Source organism: Aythya ferina, assembly GCF_964211825.1.
Source record: "Aythya ferina genome assembly, chromosome: 20".
Classification (NCBI taxonomy): domain Eukaryota; kingdom Metazoa; phylum Chordata; class Aves; order Anseriformes; family Anatidae; genus Aythya; species Aythya ferina.
In genome coordinates this window covers 1,637,452-1,663,241 of record NC_140318.1, presented here as the reverse complement: position 1 = coordinate 1,663,241, position 25,790 = coordinate 1,637,452, and the positions used below count along the sequence as shown (strand labels likewise).

The following is a 25,790-nucleotide window of genomic DNA, read 5'->3' as shown; positions in this document are numbered from 1 at the left end:
GCCTTGTCTTTCTCTATCAGTTAATGTACACACTTCACTAGGAACCTCCTACATAAACTGTAGCCAAATTGGAATGTTACAAAGCATGAGGAAATACATGATTTTGGTTGGACTGACTTCTACCAAAATCCCTGAAGTAAGCCTGGAGCACATGCCTCACTAGAAGCAATAAAACTGGGATCAAGCACTGAAAAGAATTTCCCCCACTCAGATGGAACTGAATCGTTGCTAACTAGGGATTAACTTTAAACTAGAAGCGTAAGACTGAATTTTCCCAACAGTGATTTATCATCAGTGGTTAAAACTGCAGATAGTCCTTATATTTCTGTAAAAGCTCAATTTCTTTACTAATTTTTTATGTCCTTAAACTCCAAGATTCCACAGACTTTCATGTTTCAAATTTACGCATATATTGCGTACAAATAAACAAATCTTTTATTACCTTTAAAAACAATATAATGAATACCCAGGTATTGCAGTGAGAGAAAAAGGTGAACTCTGCATTAGCCTCTTGTAATCATTAATGTTTTTAACAAATTTCTTCTAATTTAATTATTTTCTAAAAGAAGTAACATCTGTCCCCCTCCATAAGAGTTTTTCTCCTTATGTGATCTATCATTTGTTGCATCTCTTTCTTTTTTGGAGGCTTGAACACTGTTTCCAGTAATGGTCAAACAGACAGCCACAATATCAACTTTAGCAAGTGGATTATACAACGTGAATCCCTGTTAGCTTCCCCCTCTCCTGCTATAGATGCTTACTAATTTCTTACTTACAGGTTCTATTTTCAGCGCATTTCTGTAGCTCCCAAAGAAAGATGCTTGTGCTTTTAGAAATGCTCTTGCAACACCATCTCCAGTGGTTGTAGAGACTTTCTTCAATCTGCTCTTTAGTGCAGAAACCTGAAATCACATAACCAATTTAGATTACTCTCATATCACAAAGCTTAACACTTTGGGACACAGCTAAAAGTAAAAGCTCTCACCACAGCAGCAAATTGTAACAAAAAGAGACACTGTGAATTCAGACCTGAATTCTTCTGTCCTAAAATCATTACTCTCTCAGCTAAGATACGATGGATTCTATTCAAAAACCAATAGGAAGATAAAAGCTTCATTTCAACCTTCTCTCCTACTTAAAACGGGCCACTAACATGCTGGTAGGTACTATTTTACAGTTAGCCCATGAAATTCTGTGTCATTCTTGATTAGAATCCAGGAAAGAATTTTAGCTAAATTAATTAAAACTTCAGACTAATAAGGATTTACTATTTTTTTTTTTTACTGGTATCAAAATGAAATTTAATAGTGAAAAAAAAAACACACCTTCTCTTGCAAATAGAATTCTACAAGTATTGTACATGTACCTCAGAGAGCTGGCACAGAAACTCTTCTAACCAGGCCATCCATCACCAACAAAGCTAAGCTATTTAAAGAAAAAACTCCACAGGTCTTGAAAATTTGCTTACCACAAGCATATGCCATGTATTTTAGGGGTATATTCCCTTGTATTTTAGAGACTTAATGCAAAATAACGAGTTTTATTTATGCCTTTGGCAGGTTCCCTTGGCCTGCACCTAGCTGCCCACCCAGCCTCTCTCTCACTCCCCACCTCAACAGGACGGGGGGGAGAAAACACGATGAAAAGCTTGTGGGTTGACATAGAAACAGGGAGATCACTTACCAATCACCATCACTGGCAAAAATGGCGAAAATTATTTTAATTTAGCCTCTTCCTCAGGCTCAACTCCGCTCCTTCATTCCCCACTCCTCTACTTCCTCACATGGCACTGGGGTTCAGTCAGTCCGTAACAGCCCTGCTTCCACCCCTTCCTCCTCACACTTTTCCTCACTAGTAAGGGTTTTGCCCCTTCTTAAATACGCTTTCCCAGAGCACCGCCGGCCCTGCTAACGGGCCCAGCTGCAGGGCTGCTGTGGAGCCGGCTGGAACCGGCTGCGTCCAGCACAGGGCAGCCCCGGCCTCTCCTCACAGAGACCCCTGCAGCCAACCCCTCACCAGACACCCAGCGCAGCACAGGAAACAAAACCCACAATTTTAAAGAAGTCTCAAATTAACGATGACATTCTGTCCTTCAAAACAGTCAACATGAAGGTTTTTTCTTCCTGTTTCTCCAAAGATCTGAACCACCTGTGTGTTGGATGATTCTTCTCTTAACCTTCGTAGCCCGTCCACTCCCACAGTGGAGCTGTTTAATTACCTCAGCACTCTGAGGTGCACTTCAGATGAACACAGCTGCCCCATTACCTTTTACACAAAGACACTTACCAGTCAAACCTTGGCAGATATTACACAAATTCATTTCTATGCAGACAAAGTTAAAATTACCATGATCCAGGTTACCTGAATATTCTTTGCTTTCTGTGTTTGCCCAAGGCTTAAGTTTTAAGGCTTATCCAATACTGTTCTCTGTACTTCAGAATTTCTCATACATGCAAGAAGGTTCGTGGCTTGGTATCTCTTTTCTAATACTTTGAGCTCAGTAACTACTGAAGTAAGGTTGTGTATCTATATATTATTGTTAGTGACAGCATTTTTCTTTTCCAAACACAAGCTGTGAAAAGAGATGAAAAACCTTTCAAAGACTTAACATCAAGCTTGCTGTGTCTGTGCTGCAGCAGTTATGGGTTTGTTAAATCATTAACAAATAGTTATGTCAGCAGCAATTTTTTAGTATTGGAGACAGAGCCAGAACAAGATACATTTTCAAGACAGATCGTACAGAACACAGAGAAATACAGAAAAAGCAAGCTGGGCATTCGTTCTTGAAATAAATTCACCTGTTTCTTTTAGAGGACATGGTTGCATAATGTGCAAAGCTCAAGAGTGATGGGATATCTTATGCAAAAGGCAGGAAGAAGTAAGAAATTTCAAAAGAAAAGCAGAAAACCAGGAAGCTCCTGGTCATCTTGATTTGCAGAAGAACACGACTCCACAAATACCCATGTTATGAATTTAACAGAAATAATTCTATCAATAATCAGCAAATCTTCCTTATAACTCAAATGTTTTTCTGAAAAACTCTATCAGGCCAGCTATATACTTCACACTACAAAAGAGACATCATAGGAGTATTTATATTTACAAAGTCAGGAACTTCTGCTCTAGGGAACACAACTAAATGTATTTCTGAGAATATGAACAATATCTCAAAATACACACTCATCGTTCAAATGTTCACATTAATTTCCAAGACCTTTCCACACCCCTCCTCCACCTTGTAACAAAAAACTTATTCCAAGATCATTCACATCTCCAAAATTGTAAGAAATAAGCTTTTCTGCCTCAGGGTTTTGCTATCAGCCTGCCCTTTAGTAAATTGGTTTTACTGAACAACTGCTCAAGTGCTTCAGTTTTACCCCTCCTGTAAGTACATCTCTCACTTGCTCCTTCAGTAGTTTGAGATTTGTGGAGGGCACTAAAGTGACTCCTCATCTCGCTGTATAGGTTTTAAATATATAAATATGGATATTTCTGGTTGTGTTTACTAAAACAGTTCAAAAGAGATTTGCTTTCACTTCTTTCTTCATCTTCTGTTGTAGAAGGATTTTCATTACAACTATTCGGTATAACAGAAATAATCAAGAACATGTCCGGTATTGTTTATAAATCTGAATGCTGTGGCTTATGCCAATGATCCATGCATTAATGAGCCTATAAGCACAAGTTGACATAATACAGACTTATTACAGATAAACAGATTTATTATTTATAGATAAACAGATTTATTGGAAGGTCTTCCATGTCCCAAAATCAAGCTTACTGCTATTCAGTGAGATAATCTCTCTCAAGGAGCTCTGTTATTCTCAAAACGTAACAGCTTAATCAGATTTTCAACATGTTTGAAGTTTGTTAATTTCCATGTTTTTAAGGGGTCTGATGATAGTTGTAGTGATGAAATATAACTTTATTTCCTGTATTTGCCTCAGTTAACCATTTAAAGGTAGTTCTTAAAAATGCAATGAAGTGTCTATATCTCTGAGTACCTTCCAAATCCATCCCAAACCTTTTTCAGTGATTTTCTTTAACAATTCCTGTGAAGAATTTGCCATCTATATAGGAAAAAAAAAAAAAAAAAAAGACTCCATTCTCAGTTGCGCAACAAACTAAAAGGTCAGAAAGCTAGTTACAGCCTTCTACTCCACAGAAGTAGAATAGTGATAGGTTTTTTTGGTAATTCCTTAGGCTTTCAGATCATTTGTTTTCATGTAAGACTAAATCTAACACTACATGATGTCTGTTTTATATACATACACATTTACTCTTTCAATCAAGTTTTTTGCAATAGGGATTTTATTTTTATTTATTTATTTATTTATTTATTAAATCGATGTTAACAACAACATATTGTTATTCTGAAGAAACTAGTAAGTTGGAAGAAAAAAATTTAATTTTCACTCTGGGATCAGTTAATACATAAGAAATTACACTACCCAAGAAGAATTCTGATTTTTTTAGAATTATGTTTTTTTCCTGTCTAAAGAAGTAGTAGTACTTTTATAAAAATAAGACTGTGACCACTCAATATCAAGATTATTTCTAGCCAAACAGACACATATACATACAGTCTACCCTTAGAGTGTTTTTAAAGAAGATTTTTATACTTCTGGCAGTTCAGGTTTAAAGGTCAGATTTAAACTATCACCATGTTTCAAAATGCAATCTGTGCAATGCAGCATAATGAAATGGTTCAGTAAAGGTGCTAGTGGAAATTCTTTTAATTAGGTCCAAGGCTTTTCAGTTGTCAACATGAATAAAGCAAGAAACATTCTATTGCAAACAGTGTAAGAAACAAAAATGGATTCACCTTTAAGAAAATGGTTTTGTTATAGAGTTGCAGTTTAGTACTTCTTGCTCCCCTGAAAGCAGTTAATTTCCCACTAAGTGGAAAAACAGTAATATAAGCTTCCTGCTTGTGGGAACTCGCTAACGAATGGACAGAACTAAATTCCTGACAGCCTAAAATATTCATTGACTAACACAAATGTGCAATACTAAAACAGCCATCAGATATGGAAGATCTGTTTGCTGCAGCCTACCGTATATTAGGCAATGCATCAGTCCTTCATTTAATAAAAAATACAAGTTGACAGAGTGAGCTTATGCTTTATTCCTTGTAATATGAAGCTCTGACTACAACTAAGCCTAGAAGATGACACTTATTTGGAAATACATGATAAATCCATAAGGGTTGCATAAAAAAAATTACTACCCCCTCTTTGCTATTCCTTGCAACACAGACGGTGGTGTAGGAGACTTGTCAGCAGCAGATGCACTTATTGTAATCACAGTCCTTAATAAATCTCTTTTTTTAATATTGACTATTTTAAAGGAAAGTAACTTCCCAGGGTGCTCTCAGGCTGCCAGATTTTCAGCAAGCCATCAGAAGCAGAAGGTGATGGAGGGACAGTTTTTCACATTTCAAATAGTTAATCAGTAACAGTAGTAAACACCTTGATTTTCAGGTACCTGCCCTGAACAATTCAGGAAATCTGACTGCTGGTATTGCTGAGGTAAATCAAGGCAAAGAAATGACTTAATCTGATTCTGCTAGAACTCTCTCAATACTATCCAGCTTCTGTGACACAAACATTAACTGGAAAGACACGTTACTGTAGCCCACGTTCATTTGGATACTAGTAGTGAAGGAGCAATGAATACTTATTCTAGATTGCTGAGAATCAACAGTATAGGTAGCGACATCACTATCATGAAACTTGAACATGACCCAATACTTTAAACTCCAGAATAATCATAGGACTTAAGGGCACTGTTTTACTTCATTTAAAAGGCTGAGGGGAGGAGAGGGGCTTTAAAATATTTCCACTGGATTAATGGATTAATTACCCAATGGCAAATGCATCACACAGATGTTTTTCCTCAATGCTGAATATAGATAGATTTAATTTAGCAAAATAAATTTTGTGTATATTCAGCAGTGCATGAATTACTTACTGTTCACATTAAGTAGCCGAACTGGCAGAATAGTTTGACAAAACAGCCATTTATGAGAATGAAACTGTTGAAGACATTTTTAGTTTCTCAGATCATAAATGCATCTAATTTAGACTGAGACCCATGGGGAGAGAGACTCCCAGAAACTCCCCATCCTCCCAGGGAAGTAAAAAATAAGAAAAAAGGAAAAAAAAAAAAAAAGTATAATGGATTGGCTTTACAGTCTCCCTGCTGAGATGAACAACTTGATCCACTTACAGTTCCAAACACATGATGCATGAAAGAACTGACAGAAATTCAATTCTTGCAAAGAAGAGCAGCTGCTCTCTAGTGGTCAAAGCCAAATATTAAGCAGTATGAAGGAAAGGAAAAGACCTAGAGGAGAATACTTCATTATCTAGGTAACTAAAATAATGAAACAAAGCTAAATAAGACATAAACACTGATCCCAAACATTAATTACACAAAGCAACACGATTCAAGTTTAGGCTTTGTTACAACAAATATTAATCCCAGCTGTATTTATATAGCAGTTGTGAAAAAAAATACACCATGTACGCTATTTGTGAGCCATGCCAGTTAATTGAATTTGCTGGCAGCACTTCCTCTGCTATGCTCCAACATCCTCCAAGATAAAATGTAGCTTTTAAATAGACCTGTGGAAAACTGAATCAAGAAATTTGAACTAATAAAACACAACTCTTTACTGTTATAAAAGTAAAGTAAAAGTAAATAATGAAAGGAAGGAAGTCTCTTAAAATTTATTACATTCCAAAGCTTGAAGTTCTGTGTTTATTGGTGAAGTCTCTTCTGATGTTCTACAGTGCGCCTACAACAGCTCCTTTAATGAAGTCTCATAAAATCTAATATAATACTTGATTGTTGACAAATCATATATATGTTTGAGGCCCAGCACTCACTGTACCCAGACATTTCTTACATAATTCCATGAAATTTACAAGTCTGTCATTTCCCGGGTTGTGGATAATGGCATGAGTGATGACCAGCTGGCAGATTTGGATGCTGGGAGTGAAATCAAAATGAAAAACTATAAAAAGCCAGAAAAATTCATGGAAGTAACTTTTATAGACTAAATGCTTGACTAAAGCCAAGATGTTCACAATCAAGATGGACCTTTTATCTACAGCTCACTGTTTTCGAAGAATGGATCACACCACAGATCATAGAGAAATGACGGGATGTCACAGTAGGAGGCACTGGGTATTCACCATTACTTGAATTTTTTGTCAAATGGACCAGCTTATATTGAGCTCCCTGCATATCAATTTTATTTCTCAACTACACATAAAAGGTATAGATCTAACTGTCAGCACAATATTTTGAACTAGTAAAAGAAAGCCAGATTTTCCCCTGCCATTTTCTGCTAAACAGTCACCCTCTGGCTTAAAAATATCCTCTTACACCCTTATTCACTTTACCGCTCTTCCCCTTCAGCCTCTTTATTGAAGATGATTACTGTGGGAAGTAACAAGCTGGACATATTTATGTCCCATTAAAGGGATACATCAAGCATTTAAAAAACATTTCTATGAAGTTATTAAAAAATCAATTACCAATAACAAATTTGAATGAGAAAAAAATAATTTCATAATTATTTGCATTGGGCGGTGCTAAAAGTGAGTATGAAATAGTCCATTTAAAACCATAATACAGGATATAAAATGTACAAAGTTTGTTAAAGCTCATCTAGAAAAAGACAGAAAAAAGACGTTTCTGTTCATTCAGAAACAAAAGTTAGTTTAAAATACATTTTTTTTTCATCTAATTGAAGAGATAAAGATGATTTCCAATAATACCTCAAAATAATGAAAAAATAAGTTTTGCTTTCTTTTTTCCTGTTCAGATATACCAAACACTGTGTGTTTTACATCTGTTGTGTCCTTCCCCTGCTCACCCCCAAAAAAGATTAACTCTTCAGATGACCTAAAACTTGATTGTGCTAATCCAAAAGTGGGCTGCTGCAACATTTCTAGCTTAGGAGATCATGAGCTAATTTTCATCAGGAGGCTTAAAAATATATCTGCAAATTTTCAAACATTATTTAACACTTCATAACAGAAAAGAACTGAGGTAAAGCAATTTACTTAAAATAACGAAAGTAACACAATGAGACACCTATATGTACAACTGAACAAGTAAAAAGTATTTACACTTTCAAGTAATGGAATGGTTGAATAAAATCATTTCATACATACCACATCATTAGGAAGGCTCTGAAGGTCATCAAAAGGGGTTTCCAGTGTGTTGGTGTCTACATTAAGAATCACTACATCTTCCAGGGCCATGCTTCTAACTTTCTAAATAGGAGCACATTCAAGAGAGGAGAAAGGAAGATATAAATATGGAGAGTTAAATCCTATGCATAAAGGACACGAGTGATAGCATAACATCATGGTATTACAAAACTCAACCCTTTTAAGTAACGCCAACATTCCTGTCTGTCACCACTTGTTTTATTTATTTATCTTACCATGTTGAAAAATCAACCCATAATTTGTGGACAGGAATTTCTAATGCTGTACATACTGAAATTTTTGAAACCACAGAGTTGCTGGTTGAGATTATTCAAGCAAAAAGTTATCACAAGCACCTCTACTAATGTTTATATTTACTCTGATATCCTGTTTGCAAATTTAGAAGCTTTTAGCTAAGTGAAGATTTTGAGTTCTTTTTGATTTCAGAAATTAATTTAAATAACAATAAATAGTGGCTTTTCCAGTAGGTATGAGCTGTATTAAATCAAAAATTAGATCTGTTTTCTAAATTCTAGGTTGAACCTTGTGTCTCCACTGCAGACAAATTTACAACTATTTAAGCCATGTTGACACTACAGAGGTTAAAAAAAACAACAACAGCAAATTAAGACAAAAGCTCCACCATATCCTGATCTTGTAATGTTAAGTGAATTTACATTTTTGATCCTGCTCCCATTAATTGAGATGTCTAATCTTCTTTAACTGTTTAAACCTTTGGTAACTACATACAGAAGTATAACTTATATCTTACTAAAGAAAAATCACTGGAACATTTGACTAAATAACTAAAGGTATCAGTAATCTAAGCAAACTTAAGCATTGCCAGACTTTGTTTCCCTGCTTAAACAACAGTAAATGAATCACTGGTATGAAAGAGAACAATATTTATGTATTTATTTTAACACTTTTTCCACTAACAGCACAATTGATTTTTTTTTTTGACTAATTGTACGTAGCTAAGTCCTTTTCAAATCTAGCTTTGTAAATTCAATCAGAAAAAGTGTAACTGCAAAATATGGTGATTAAGGAAATTTCCCACTGACACTGTAAACAAACATTCAAGTACCTAAATACCTACAGTACTAAATGAGAGTTATTGAGGAGGTAAATTAACAAAAACATACTCATTTTTTAATTAAGATTTTGTGGGGTGGGGGGAATTGTTTCCTTTAAAAGAAAGGAAATAAAACTCTAAAACAATGGCAACTTTGAGCCTTAGGCATCTAAATAATTACCTTCAGTTTTCCTCTGTCTATAAATAAAGCTGCTGTGTACTTAAAGGAGGGGGTGGAAATGTACCAAAAAAAGCCAACAACCATTAAAAAACACTTTGCAGACATTTAAGTTTTGGTCTTCCATGAGAATTTTCTTTGACTTAAATGGAAAAATGTTACTTTTAATGCTTTCCACACAAAAACCCCAAGTTGTGCATGACAGACCAGGTACTTTCCTCTCCATTTCAGGAACCAAAGGTCACTCGCATGGCTGCATCTGATAAACTCTAAAGCAATCCAGGAGTCTTGCTCCTTCTAGGAGTCCGGAAGCACCAGACAAACTGATTTGCTCCTTCCTGTTTCAGAAAATTAAAAATCGCACTTATACTCAGAGGAGTCTAAAAAGCTCCAACAAAAAGGTCTTGCAATGCACTTAACCAAAGCCAGAAGCTTGTCAAAATCAAGTGCTAGTAGGACAAGACAGAAGGAATTAAAACCTTCTCTTGAATATTGCCAAAGAAGCAACAAATGTGCTCAGACTTGTCAATGAGTGTTTTTTTAACTTTGGTGGCGAATCTGCGCCTTCCCATCAGCACTACATTGGGCTTTTCTGTAGCAAAGTCCAGGCTTTTCACAAGCTGGAATCTGCCAAGGAGCATAATACAAAATGATTCAGTTCACCATGCAAGGACTATAAATGCTTATCAATGTAATCACCTCCACATTTAGCCCTGAAATAACTGCATCTGAAAGGAAGGCTGGTGTTCAAATCTGCTGCGCTATACCTTTATAGAGTGAAGAGCATAACCTTACTTTAAACTTCTCAATAGTTCTATTAAGACAGGGGATTTCCCTGGAGACAAACCCTCAAATTTAATAAAACACCTGATAATAACTTGATTTATTGCGTCTGGCATCGTATTTGACAAAAAAAAAAAAGACAAAACACAATTTTTCAGTGGTCCAGTTGTGCCTTATCCTAGAGAAATGCAGACTGACCAGTTCATCTTGATCCTTTTTGTCATTTTCCTTTCACTATAATCTTTAATAAAGGTATTATGAGATAAATGTAGTACCTATCAGCCCAGCTGAATCTGGAAATAAAAGCATTTACTCCGTTGTTGGAATTTCAGTAGAAACTCCCGGCATCCAATGCACTCTTCCTATTAAATCCCACTGCACTCTATAAATTGCAACTCCATGTAGAATATTTCACAGGTAGGCTTTGCAAGTTGTCACAGTTTTTGTCAAAATATGAAGGGATGGCCACTAAGCTTTATATAGTTATATTCCATATTTCACAACTTCCTCAATATCAAAACAAAATTTTACAAATGAATTGATACCCATTAAACAGAATGGGCTATATTCACTAAGTTCATATTTTGCAGAAAAACACATGGAGAAGCAAAATCAAGAAGAAATATGAACATTACTGTTTGCTTATCCAAATTTACTGCATACTAGGGATTTGCTGAGTCAAAAGATATGATTCAGTGAAAATGTGCACCACTACTGCAAGCCTTTCTTAACCAACCTTACCGGATTCCTCGTAGCCATAATTAATCATCTAAACCCAACCAAATCGGACTAACATCTACACCTGCCTTTTATTTTATATGTCTCTGTTTAAAAGAGCGGAGAGGTAAGGAAAGCTGGTTTAACAAGCACACTGAACCCATTGTTTATGGCCTCTATAAACATGGCTTAGTAAGAATTACTGACTTAATCAGAGAGAACTTATCTCCTGGTGAAAAGAGCACTTTAAATTTCAGAAATGGCACCTTTACTGTGAAAATCTCTTAACTTTTCAAACAAACTCCAGGGGGCCTTAAACACCAGGTCAGTAAATAAGCAGCAGTTAGTATGATCTGTCCTGCTCACAAGCAGCCAAACACTTGAAGTAATTTAAATGTTTTATGTGAAAGGTAGCAAAACCACTGACAAAATATATGGAAATATTAAGGGGTACTCCTCTGTTTCACATGCGTCATATGACAGAAGAAATATTCATCAATAATACTAATGCCAGTTTATGCTAAATGTTATTTTATTATCACTATTGACAGCCAGCAGTTTTTGATCTTCCTACCATAAAAACAACTGAGCTAAACTTCATACAGATGAACAATGGTATTGGATATTTCCTTAAAACAACAACAACAAAAAAACAACAAACAAACACACATACAAGAAGGAAAGAAAAAAAAAAAAAAAAAAGAAAGAAAAGAAAAAAAAAAGAGGGGTTTACATATCTTCATTGCTAAATTGGTGCCAAAATGTAAACCAAGTTGATCATGAGGTTTCATAACCAGCCACAAATGGATCAACATATTAAAGATGTTGCAACAATAGAGAAAAGAAAATTCACCTTCCAGTAATTATTTTGGAATCTTAAAAAAAATATTTTAAAAACAACAACTAGTATTTGTAGTAGATATTTGGTACATTATACTTGAAACTATTATGGAATTATGATCCACAAGTCTAAAATCCATTTGTTTAATGAGTTGTCTCTACTTAGTTAACAGTTTCCATTTATTTTCTTAAGAACGCCACAACGCCGCAGACAACAATGTGTCAATCTGGCTGCCAGAAGCAGGAAAGGCAGCGGATATAAAATTTTATTATTTCATGCCCCAACAGCAGCCAGAAGGACTTAATGAAATCACCCTCAGATTTACAACCTGAAATAGCTATTCAGCAGACAAGCGTGGTTAGGCTGGATGTGCCCCTTGACCTTGCAGCCCTTTGATCTGGCCCAGCAGGTGGCCTGCGCCCCCCTCTGTGCATCTTCCACTCTTCCGCCACCCCCGACCTTGATGTGCAGGCCCTGATCCTGTACAGGTGATTCTCGAGATCCTTATCACAAGCAGCTGTTGCTAACTGAGTGACAAACATCACTAGTGCTGCTCTAACACCACCGTACAACAGCAGCAAAACCTTCCGCAGGCACTGGTGAGCCCGCTCGGTACCACAGGACTTGGGTTTCTTCCAACGTGTCCTGCAGGCATCCCCCCTGCTCCAGAATCACCCACTAAAGCACAGTGGTTAGTTTAATTTTTCCAACAGTTGCGGAAGAGGCAGTTTAATAAGTAATTTCTCATGTTTTTACATGCGTTTTACTCCTGAAACCACGTACAGCCATACTTACCATATTTGTGAGTGCCCAAATTACATTTAATTTTTTAAGATTTGGATTTCAGAACACCCAGTATATAACCCCATCATTTAAGCCCTGCAAAAAAAACACACCCTACACTTCCTCAGTTCTAGGTAAAAAAATCAGTGATTTACAAATGTTAAATATCTTGAAAAAAGCAAAATACTACTCTCCAATCAAAAAATTTCATTAGCAATTAACACTACGGTGGAAGATGCCAGTGTTCAGGGTGTTTTCTGCAAACAGCCAGCCAATAATTCCCCCAGTACTCCACGTGGCACTGCCAGCACAAAGCCCAGGCATATCTAAGCTTTTTCACAGAGTCTTAGCTCACACTCCATTCCAGCTACCTGGCATATAATAGGACTGGACCACAAATAGTGTGTACTCTTGTCTACCTGAAAAAGACAACAATCTGCCAAAAGAGTGCTCCCAGAATACATGCACAGGGTTGAGAGGGCTGAACACAGCCTTCTATTCATCTGTCTGCATAAGGGGAAGACTATCAATGCGAAATGAGATCAGCTGCTGTGTCCTACTACATTAAAAATAGGAAGAATTTTAGTGAAACTTCTTCTCCTGACGTGAACATATTTACTCCTACTAGGTTAAAATAAAACAAAACTCTGCTCATGTCTGATATGTACAACTGCCTTTCATGGTAAGGAAGAATTCATCCCGACAACTGCAATGCCAAGTTTCACACACACATTTAGTCTGGAAAATTTTGTGATAATTAAAACTCTGAAGTCCCAGATGAAGTCCTCAAGTGACTGGAATCTTAAAAATAAATAGACAAGGAAATATACTTTTCTCATCTTTAAATTCATTTCTAAATACTGCTTTTGTGCCCTGAATAGAGCATGATAAGGCTGGGCATTACTGTAACTTGCATGATGGAGGCCTGGCACAGAAGATTATACTGCCAGCAGTGCGGTATCTGACAGCTAAAAGGAACCGTTCCCAGTGGTAATGGGAACCACATGTGCCTGAATTCCAATAGGTAGTCCACTAGGTCAAGGGCATTCCTCTTCCATCAGCGCCATCACACTAACAACCTTCACTACAGAAGCAGTTGCCGAAACAATCGTTTACTAAGACAAAATGGAAAAGGCTGCCAGCTAAGTTTGACACCGCTTGTAACAGAAAGGTGAATTTAATGTAACATGAATACTAAAACAGCATGAGGGATGCAGGTAGAAAGTAAGATTATGAAAGGGATGTGTTCATTTGATGGAGTTTCATCTTCCTATCTTGTTATTTATCAGTACTAAGTACTTATCTTCATCTAATATGAATTCAATTAGTTCTGTAAGCATGTTCCATTATTCATGTGATAGCTCCAGCCTTGCTTATCCAGCAGCTTATAAACTTTTAGCCTTCTTTGAAGTCACTTTATGGATTGCTAAATGGAAATCTTATAAAGAATGACTAACTAGGTGATGATAGAAAAGCTGAAAAATAAGAGCACAAAACACAGCTTTATATTTTCTACCAAGATTTTCCCTCATAAATCAGCCAGAGCCCTCTGACCTACAACAGGAGATTATCTTATCTCACAGGAGAACATTTCAGTCACAGCAAATTAGATTTAACAGTCAATGGATATGCTTGATATTTTAATCATAAGAAAAATTTGTCATTTTCCATTAAAATAACTGTTTCTCCTACAGAGACCCCATATAACATGGGAAACTAGAAACTAGCTGAGATGCTAACTAACTAGTTTGACAAAAACCCTCTGGAGGTGCGACAGCGGGTGCATTTTGTTTTAAAGCATTGTAACTGCTACTGTATTTCTTCCAGAGGACCTACTCCAAGATAAGGAGAGCAAAAGCACACAAAAGCAACACCAAAGCTGGAAAATTTTCCTACACTCCACAGTCACCCTTCCCTTTACACCACAGCTTCCCCTGCACAAGTTTAGGCTTTCACTAACGTTTACGCAGCACCGACAAATTATGCAATCAGGGCTGCTGGAGCAGAACCGTGTAACTGCAATTACTCCCCTGGGGCTGTACAGTAGAAGAAGAGCCCACCTGTCTTAACCTGAATGGAAAGCTGGGGAATTAATCCCTTCTTCTGAAACTAGAACATGTGAATTGACAAAACACTTTTAAAGGACTATGTGCTGAAATTTCAGCATTTAATGAAAAACGGATACTGGGTAATGACAATATTTTAACTACCTTTTAAAAATTATTTTGATGTGGAAAAAATAATACAGCATATTTTTTAAAAATGCACAACTGATGGAATATGGGAAAAAATGCTGTTGCTACTAGATTGTTACTCTAACACATAAAAGGTATGATTTTATACCTATGTACATAGAAAATGACAAACAGGAGAGTAAGCTTTCAACATCAAAATCAGGCTAAGAGGTAAACTAGTAATGCTCAAATTTGTTTACCAAATGTCACCTTTCCTTTGCCCAAGACCCAGACTGATTATCCCGTATTTGCTATAAAACAACAGATACTATAGCCCAGTGTGTGATTTTATTTTATTTTTCTGTGGCGAAAGCACAGTTAGCTAGAAGATGCATTTCTATCTGGAAATATACAATTTATCCTTAAGAGGAGGGGGAGTAGAGAAGACAGGTTTTTTTTTATTTATTTCATTTATTTCATAAGGCACTTTGAATAACTGTATGTTGCCAATGTGTGTGTGTGTTCCAGAATCTCCAACTATTCAAAAGCCGTACTGGATTTAGTACTAAACAGATTTTTTCGCAAGTTACTAAAATGGATGAAAGTTGGCTTCTCCAAGAACTCCTTTTTTTGAATTTTTACAGATGGAGTTTGGAAGGCCTACAGAGCCCTGCAATCTGAAAAAAATGAGACAAAGGAAGAGGTAATATTTGATGTAGCAAGGCAGGGGTGAGACAAAGCAACACCAAAGTGTAATTATTATTTTTTTCTATACCCATGACCAGGCTGACCACACAGGTCTTTCCGAGAGATGATCTATGAAAGCTGACAAGTATCTGTACTAAGATGTTCTCTCATCCTCTACCAGGCCTTTTACTCCTTTTTTATTAGGGTATCTAGCTATTTAAGAATGCCAGTGATTACCTGGCACTGCTATTGGGCAGAAGAATTCTTGCTCAATATGAAAAATATATGCCAGACTACCCCCTAGGTATCACTTGGGTTCTGCCTATGCAGTATTCAAATTTAATTATCAAAAATCTCTTTAACAAAAACATTTTATATACAAACAAATGTCCACGTTGACATTTAGAATAATTGCTTATTCACTAACACATTGCACTGTAATTCTGTACTTTATTTAGCAATATAAAGGGCATCTGTGGTCAAGCAGGGGGGAGCCCTGCATATTCTATCTAGCTCCTCATGAAAAAGGTGACTTCTAAGAAATTACGTCACATTAATACTGGGAAAAAAGGGGAAGTTACATAGTATAAAAACCTAAGTTTTAAAAACACAGAGACATAGAAGATCATTATTACATAAATATGCCCCAGTGAAAGAAAATGTTTGATCAATATTTACACAGAAGGTATAAATTTTATGGAAATACAAAACCAAATATTCTAGTAATATGCGTTATTTTGTGTGAAGAAAAATTCAGCATTGTAAATTGTTGCATATCCTAAGCTTAAATTTCCAAACACAGCTATCTAAAACAGGGACATAAGTCAATTAGTTTCCAAGGGCACTTGCAATGCCTACTGTTCAGCACTGCTTACTGATTTAAGTACCTACAGAATGGCAGTGCTTTTCTTTGAAGGAATGGCTCTTCCCATACCGAGCACATACATGGTGGTCAGACTTCCTGTGTAAAGGGGCACAATTCATAAGGACTAAGATTTTCACGGGGATCTAAGTTAGTAGCTTCTGTGGTCCTCCAGATACTTTTGAGAAAAGTTATCAAGTGTTTCACCAGGACTGGAAGCAGAAGGAAATGTGCTATTTCCACGCACACACAGTTAGCAGAATTACTCTGAATTGTTTATATGTGAAGCTTTCTGTGAGGGCTGGTTTTCTGCCAGCTTTGTGTTAACATTAACAGCAAGTTCCTTCTTTTCAGGGTCTTTTTAACATTAAAAAAATTACAAACTGTCTGCAAATGCCTAAAAGAGAACTATAACTGTCAACATTTTAGTTTAATATCAGCTCCGCCTTTCTGAATAGAGTAAAACTAGAGGCAGTAAACTATTACATGAAGCAACAGGATGGAGCAGGGAACACACCGTGAGCTCATCGCTGACTGCTGAACTGCAAACAAACTATGCCCAGACAGTACAAGGTACCATTAAGACTCCCTTGAGATTTAACACTATCATGTAAACCTAATTTCAGTTATCTGAACACTCCTAAAGAAATTAACAGGACTATTATATTTTTAAGCATATGAACGAATGTAAAATTATTTGCAGAAATTAGGTCTAAATCATAAAATGACGCATATTTTCAGAAATGTTTAGAAAGACTTACCTCCATCAAACTTAAATGTATTCCAATGAGGTAGGGCATTGGGGCACTGCAAAGTAGAAGAAAAACTTGCTTTACATTCTCATAATGATGGATTAACACATATGAGTTATAAAATCAGCTACAGGAAGAGACTGGTATACTGGATTAGACTTTAATATATAAATATATGTATATATATATATAAACAAACCACATGTTAACAAAATTTTATTCCATATTTGAAAGACTTGTTTTACTGTGCAATATCCTCTCACTACCATAAGACTTAAATTTCTCTTGACATCAGAATTTCTAAGTTAAAACAGGTACATAAGGGCAGCTATTAAATATATACCTATAAATTAAAATATTGTGGTCTCTTAAAAAATATTACAATTTTCTAAGAAATACACAGATTTTTTCTAAACAGTACTGTTTAGGAAGATTGATCCAGTTGTAGTGTTAAGTGGTTTATTTAATGTATGTAGCACCCAGTACTACAAGCTTTAATCGTTTGACTATGGGTCCAGGCACATTTTAAATAACTTAGTATCAATCTTGAAATATTTAAAATTATAAAGCAAGGATATAAAAATGACTTTGGAAGATTCTGATTAAGTCCTGAATTATTGTGATACGTGCTGGTATCATTATTCTCTTCAAAATACAAAACTTAAATATATCAACAAGTTCTTATGCCAAATTTGTAGCCACAAACACAGGTGTTATACTTTTGTTATCAAACAGAACGCTAAGAGAAAGACTGATCTTTTCAGTCTTCTGTTCAGTGATGTTTGCAAACAGCAATATGGACTGTATAACACAGGAAGAATACTGAATCAAAGTTGTATCCTTGTATATACAGTATTTCTAATATTAAGCTTACTACAGAACTCCCACTCAACTAATCAGGGAAAGCTTATATTTGCATTGCTTATTAGAACATATCAAAGAGGATGCCAAAGCTGCTAATTGCAAATATGGCATATACTGCCTGTTAAACTGAAAGCACACAGACAGACACAACTTTTAAAATAGAGCCTCATTTGATTTTGCATACAGAAGCTCAAAGAGCTCATTTTCAATTTCAGATGAAAAAGGAGAGAAATGTCACTGTGCTGCCTTGGATTAAAATATCTTCCATATTGCTTTTATAAACTGGTGCCTACTGTTCAGTAAGGGAAGAACAGTGCTGAAAGAACTACTGCAACACACCAGCAGAAATCACTCTGCTTCTCATTTGGTGAGAAATAACTTTTCAAAACGTACAATTTGTTGATATGCATATTAATAATTAGCATGTTTATTAATATGCCACCAAGAACTGTTCTTCTGTTGGATGCTGTACCAAGAGATGTGAACAGCCTCTATATTACACATTCTGGATGAAAAGGATGAAAACGCCTTTTTTTTCCCTTCTTTTTGAAGACTTTAAACATATATAACTTCAAAGAATCATACACATTCATTTGTAGAATACTGAAGTGGTGTCTTATCACCTTACAACTTACTGAATTGAATACGCTGGCAAGAATGCCCAAACTTCACCCAGTAAAGCACTTTGTGCTAGCCCAGAGGGACTGCTGAATTGTAAACTAACTTGGTGCAAGTCCTAAAGACTTGGCTTCCTTGGGAATTCCACAGGTGAGAACCAGAGCATACATCCAAGTTTTTGGATACAAATTTTTACCATACAACATGATATACACTTACTACATATGGATTGCTGCTCAACTGAGGAGTATTTATTTGTAATTTTGCATGTTTTATTTGTGACAAACATTATCTCTTTCACCCACATCTCTTCATTTCCAATGGCCACATTCCAGGAGCAAGAAAATACCCAGTAATTTCACATTCAAAGTATAAACCATTGGTTTAGCTGCCAGCTGCACAAATGCTCAACTTCCCTGTGTGCCTGGCTACGCTGTTGAGGACTCCTCCAGTATGCACTGAAATGAATGTGTTTCTAATTAAGTAGTTTCAGGAACACGACAGCTTCAATCTCAAAAATACAAAGTCTGAACCTCGGCAGGAAGTCTTAAGACTGCAAATGTCCCATCTAGTGGAACCTTGGCTAATGTAATGAAAGGAAGCAGGAAGAGTGCAGTATTCCAGAAAGCCAGCCATTTATTAATGTGGCCAAAAGCAGAGCCTGTCACCAAGCGTAGGAAAATCTGACTCTGTAAAAGTTAATTAACTCTATCATGTCCATCTGTCACCCACTTGCTTTATCAACAAAACAATGAGAATGCCTAAACCCTTAAAACCATGCACACCCAGTAAGATTTTATGGATCTACAAGACAGGCTTTTAGATGCAAGGATCGATTTAGGATGCAACGACTTCTCTTTTCAATTTTCTAGTGCAAGTCATCACATGTAAAGACAATGCAGCATATAAAGCTATTACAGGGATTGCGTAAAGGCCACAGTAATCTAACTTTTAGCAGTGTTTTCAAAGCTGTTATTTCTTTAAACTTGTATTACTACATACTAAAAGATTGCAGACAGATCCTTAATGTGCTACACAATGTATATACACTTGGACAGACTGAAGAAAGCAGAAGGAACAATTTGATGCTATAGCACTAGAGAGTAAGCTTAGCTTACCAATTCATAAATAATATATATATATAACATAATAAAATAGCTCAGGTTTTTCCGATCAATATGAACCAGCAAACTTTGAAGCAGAAATTTGTTAAATAATGCACTAATTTTGCAAACATTTGCATTAGCTTTATGAATAGTTGCATGGATTTCATTAAGGGCATGAGGTTGCGCACAAATACAACACTGAGCATTTCTCCAAGAAATGCTTAATAAACGGGTGATAGGGCCTGGATCACAGGACACTGGGACATGGCACCAGTACACAGAAGGTGACAAGCAGACCAGGTACATGCTACGAAGGGCTGTGGAAGATGAATAGCATTTGTGATGCACAAGAGAAGATAGGGAATGTAGAAGGTAAACAAAGAAGGTTAACAAAGCCATAGGAAAATAGTTCTTATAAGAACTTTTCATTATGTATAAACAGTTTGGTTGAAGATGTATGCCAGGCCTCATAAATTGCTTTTATTAACTTTTAAGTGTTAATCATATGCCATTACTTAAATACTCGGGTACAATACTGTACAAGAGAACATCATGCACTCCCCTTCACCATTCAGGCCACACCATAATTCTTCCCAACTGCTATTCAGATCCTGAGAGAAGACATACTCAAGGAGCTTTTACCAAGCTAGAGGTGTATGGTTTTTAAAGTCTTTCCAGTCAACTTCAGGAACATACATTGCTTGTATAAACAGGAGAAACACTTTGCACAATCACTAATCCTTCTGAGACCCATGACAGATTAAGGACTGACCTTCAGACCAGTCTTTACATACTACTTTACGCTTAATCAGTCCTGGGGCTTCCTACAGCCACAACTCCTAATTACTCAAAGCTGTTTGATGGCAGGCAATAGCCATTAAGTGCAAAAGTAAGAAGTATCAATTTCTACTATGCACATTCACTGCTTAAACAAAAAGCCTGCCTAAGTCTTTTGGAACAAAGAGAAAGGCTATTACTCCTCTTGTGCCACAGTGGTTCCCAATGCAATCAGGGTTATTTACAATCAAATGAGTTATATAGGTAAATATCAAATCATTAAAGTAGCAATGAATAAGCATGAATATGGATACTGTGGACTTAACAGCTATATATTGCCCATTTATTACAGTTGCATTTTTACAATTTCTTTAATTCGTTTCCTTAGGCTAACTAGAGACCTCTTAATTATGCTCCCAAGAGGTGGGCAACTACTAATTGGAAGAGAAGCAGGTGAAATAGAGGGACACTTCCTCTTAAGTGAAAATAAAAATAAAAATTCCCAACAACAACAACGAAACTCCCACACCTTAAAAAAAAACAACTGCAATTCACCAGAAAATGTAATGTAAAACCCACAGATCTCAAGAAGGTTTGTAGTTTATAGCTACACAGGGACTTGCACCATTTTCCTCCACTGTTCCAGGAAAATGATTAGATCACATTTAGTACGTTCATGTCTTGATACACAAACACTGACTTAATGTGTTGCTCTTATACACCTATAGTACTTTACCCTCTAAGTAGTCTCCAGATTTCTCTTCAGATTACTCATTGAGATGCAACAGAACTCAATCCCAAATTTATCAGGGTAATTGATGCAAATTAGAAACTTGACTGCACAGAGCAACTACAAGAGCTTTTAGTGAGTACACAGATGTACCAGGCTAAATCAAAATGCCTACCCAGAGGCTCATGAGGAAGGAATCATTGTTTCCCAAGCAGCAGGAGTACTTGCCCTCCAGTTACCCCCTCCACCTACTTAAAGGAGCATACTGAACTACATGCAGATTTAGAAAACACGAGAACGGGAGTTTCAAAAAAAAAAAAAAAAAAAAAAAAAACCCACAACCAATTCCTGGAGAAAGGGAAAACTGCACCAACAGAAACGTTTGTTCAGCAGCTGTGGCAGGGTGCTCTGAGAAGGTGCTCTCAGAATATATTAATGTTGGCTGCTAAGCAATCTATCTAATATAAAAGACTGTTTTAATCACCTTAGAACACGTACTGTTACTTCTGGTAGAAGCCCACATAATAACCAGAGTAATTCCCCCACCCTTTAATGATAGAATCAGATGGCTGAAGTCATCCTACATGCATGTATGCGGTATTGAGCCACCATAACTGGCTCAGTATCCCTAGCACATGGCATGGCATTTTCAGTACATGAATAAGGATTGCAGGTGAACATAAATATTAAATTTAAAATAAGCCTTTCAAGAGGGAAGTGGGAAGAAGATTGCCTTGTCACTCTCTGGGAAGAGAGCTATTCTACTTTTTCATAGTTCTGGGAAGATCGAAGAGTTATCATGTGTGTCCTCCCATGGAAATACAACTGACAAACATGGAGCTGAATTGGAATGTTATCAGCTGGGACCTTAGAAGCTTTTTTGTTTGTTTGTTTTACATAAAAAGGTTCTACTAAAATAATATCACAGATAATAATCACAGATGGAATATACTTTTTTTTTTTTTTCCAAAACCTTTCAAAGATCACAAGTAATACCGAGTTCTTGTAACCTTTTGTGATTTCCACAAAGAGTAGAAGACTCAAAAGCACCAACAGCATAAAATAATACGCACCAATGGACAGCAGACAAAGTCCACTGAATGAACATCATTTTTTGTATTTTTAAGAACAGAAGAACTTTAAATTTTGTTTCCATTTCAGATTTTTAAATTGCTTACATCACATTTGCAAAATAAATAACCAGACAGTAATTAAAATAAACTCTAATGTTTTTAAATAATTTCACGTCATTTCCCTTAAGAGGCAGACACTGATAAGCAATAATACTGCCTTAAAACAGACAGCATGAAGCTGATTTCTCAGTCCTCATAGGCAAAAATCACCTTTCCAAGTTCTCATGGTTACAAAATAAATGGACTCTATTTTGAGAAATATATTTATGGCGCACAGATTGTTACTAAATTTATTTATCCAAACAATTAGTGTGTGAGACTACCTCTCCAATTAAAGTTCATATCAGGCTAAGGTAATCAGCTGTTGTATTTGTGAGCATGCAATTACAGCCTAATAATTATATGTTTTAAAATCATACTTCACACACTAGCTAGCTCATTTGCTGTATGGACAGGGTGTTACACCATGAAAGAATTCATTCAGCAGAGCTCAGCGACTCGTGTCTTTATTTCCTTAGGTACACTGCCCAAGTGTTTGCTTTTTGCACACCTCTGCTCCCAGCTGTGGGATCTGGACTTAGCCCCTTTTAACATGGCTTTGTCAGAAAGTCAATGAATACCTAATCTTCAAACCCAGCGTAAAAGCCTCTTGTGGTCCACATCGTTGTCCTGAAAACTCCTAGCAGCATGTACCTGAAGAAAAAACTGGCAGTAGCAGCCTTCATGTGTTAATTACACATGTGAAGCCCATTATGCAGAGAAAGGGCACCTGCTGGCAGTGCAAATGACTAGAACCTGCCCTTCCTGTGCAGTGAGTAAATTGAAGGTTCATTTCTACAGAAGATAATAGTTTTTAGATTCCTTTCCGTGTATCCTCGACATAGGCACATACTTAACATTTAAATAATCTGCAGAAGAACAAGCTTGCTTTAAACCTACATGTTTCAGCTCCTAGCACTTCCCTTAAAAATGCTAGTTATCCCTGCTGGTTCCTTACTCCTGCTTAAATGCAGAGAAAACATCACACAGAACAGTATCCCTCTTACAAAAAACACCCCAATCCAGCCCCACCCCCAAAAATCACCATGCTGAGAGCTTAAAAATATGCACTTAAAATATGATATAGTAAGGTAGAGTCAGCTGAAGTTCAATAGTTCATTTTGTTCTGACGACTTTATAAAATGCCAGGGAGGGCAGAGGCGGGCCTGTTTCTACGTTTCAATTCATGCTCCAAAGCACACTGAGCATCACACCCCACCAGAAAGCCATTTGCTAATTTCTGTGCTCTGTTTTGCCAAACTTACTAACAAATACTCATTTTAGAAGAATCACAGTCTCCTTGCATCACACGCTTATGCCACTAACACCACCTGTGTCTTGTATTATCCTACTACAGCCTCAGAATCCAGACCTTTTTCTATAGAAATGGCTCTCATGAAGACGTGTTTCTTTTTTTTTTTTCATGAACAGAGACAAATCTGAATGGCCTGTAGTTTCTAGGATCTTCTCACTTCTTCCAAAGACGTGTGCAACACTTATTTTCCAGTTAGTGAGGACATTCCTGACTGCCAATGCCTTTCAGTTATGAGCTGTGGCCTTACAATAGTATCAGGAAAGTTCATCAGCACTCTCTGATCAAATATATCTTCTCCCACAAATTCGTAAATGTCCAGCTCACTTAAGTAAGTAAACTTACTGTCTGACTTTGTGCTAGAAGAGAAACTGAAAACTGAGAGGGCATCTTAGACAGGCTTTTGCACCACTGACCGCAGAGTCCACAAGGTAACTAATGACACGCCTATCTGAAGACCACAACAGTGAATAAGGAGGCTCCTTAAGCCACATGGACACTGTGGAATTGCAGAATTCACACTGGAAGACACCTCAGAAGGTGCTCTGAGCTCCTGGTCAAAACAGGGCCAGCTGTGTCAATATACGGCATCGCTCATGGGCTGTGCCAAAATCTGTAACATCATAATAACAAATACGTTTTTGAATGGTTTATAATCATTCCCCTATATAAGGTAAGTATGTCCTAACACACTGAGAATATTAAAAGATCGCTATAGGAAAATGAATAGCTTCTTCCCCAGTCCCAACAGAAATTCAGAAAAGCAGAAAAATGAAAGTATCTTCTCCACTGTATCTTTTACTGCTAGAGTCTTAATTCGTATTTTAAGATTTAACATAAATATGCTAAAATCAGATTATAAGTATAAAATATCTAAGTTGCAGAATTTCATAGTAACCACTCATATCAGTGTATTTCAGCATACTGATACACAATTACCTAATGCCAGGAATTTATTTTTTTTTACTTATTATGTTCACTGTTTACTTAATATACATATGCATTTTCAGACTAACAGTTGCATCATAAGAGGACTTAAATCTTGCAATACAGAAACATTAAAATTGTTGTGAATCTAAATTTTATACACACACACACGTATATATATAGCCTTACCAACAGTAGTCCAATAGATGTGGGGGCAGAACAGGGATGTAAACATGTTGCCAGAACATCGGGTAGAGCATAGCTGCAGACCCATGAATGCAGGCAGTTAACTGAAAAACACATATTAAAAGAAGATCATAAGACAAAAACGAAGCTTAAAAAATTAAGGCTATAATAAAAAAAAATATATATTTTGCTTTTATATCAACATGCTTTATTACACAATATCCAGTGTCCTCTTTAAAAAGGGGATTGGGTGGGCAAAGCATGGCTGGTTTATGGTGGCTGTCATTTGACTGACTTAGTTAAACAGCTGAGAACATGATTCATTCAACAAACAAATCCTGAAAAGAACACCCAGTGTTCTATAAAGCAACGTAAACATGGGAATGAAAACACACAGTGAAGAAAAAAAAAGTAAAGAAAAAAACAAAAAGATCCTTGCAATTACCATCCATTAAGTATCATAAAAATGAACTGAAATTATAACACAACCTGAAAAATATTTGAGTTCAGGAAGGTACAATACCACTGACATACATTTCTTAAGAATATATCATACCAAATTTAATGTTTACATTTTCATTATTTAGAAGATATTTTTTTCTAATTGCCCTTCACCAATCATTTCATCCACTGATTTTCTCAGTTATATTTTTAACAACTCATTAAGAATAATTTTGACATCAGCAGGTACAGAGTTAAAAAGATCATAAATAGCAAACACAAGTGTTAGTCTACCCATGGGGAGAATCTTCACAGGGCTTTGGAGGAAATTGTGTCTCAATCCCATTTCAAGCCATAATTAATAATTTTGAAAAGAAGATAAGCAGGATATTTGTCATATTCACTGAGGATACTAAAAAGAAAACAGTGATAATTCTCAATAAAGAAACCTCTACTAAAACTATAGTCCATATGCTGTAAGAAGAGGGTATGAACGCATACACTTGAAAAAGCATAAAATAAAAAATGAATTGTAGCATACAAATAGACACAAACTAAAAGACAAAGAGGTGATAAG

At 36.3% G+C, this 25,790-nt stretch overlaps 1 protein-coding gene across 11 annotated transcripts in view; it reads right to left on the bottom strand.

Moving 5' to 3' along the window:
• The window catches only part of DENND1A (DENN domain containing 1A), a 190,621-nt gene that overhangs the window by 72,249 nt on the left and 92,582 nt on the right, over nt 1–25,790 (bottom strand). For all 11 annotated transcript variants that reach the window (XM_084493738.1, XM_084493743.1, XM_084493741.1 and 8 more), the window contains 4 exons: nt 24,776–24,876; nt 17,090–17,135; nt 8,190–8,291; nt 777–902 (listed from right to left, as the gene is read on the bottom strand). In XM_084493738.1, coding sequence (XP_084349864.1) covers nt 777–902; nt 8,190–8,291; nt 17,090–17,135; nt 24,776–24,876 — 375 coding nt within the window. The remainder of the gene's footprint in view (nt 1–776; nt 903–8,189; nt 8,292–17,089; nt 17,136–24,775; nt 24,877–25,790) is intronic.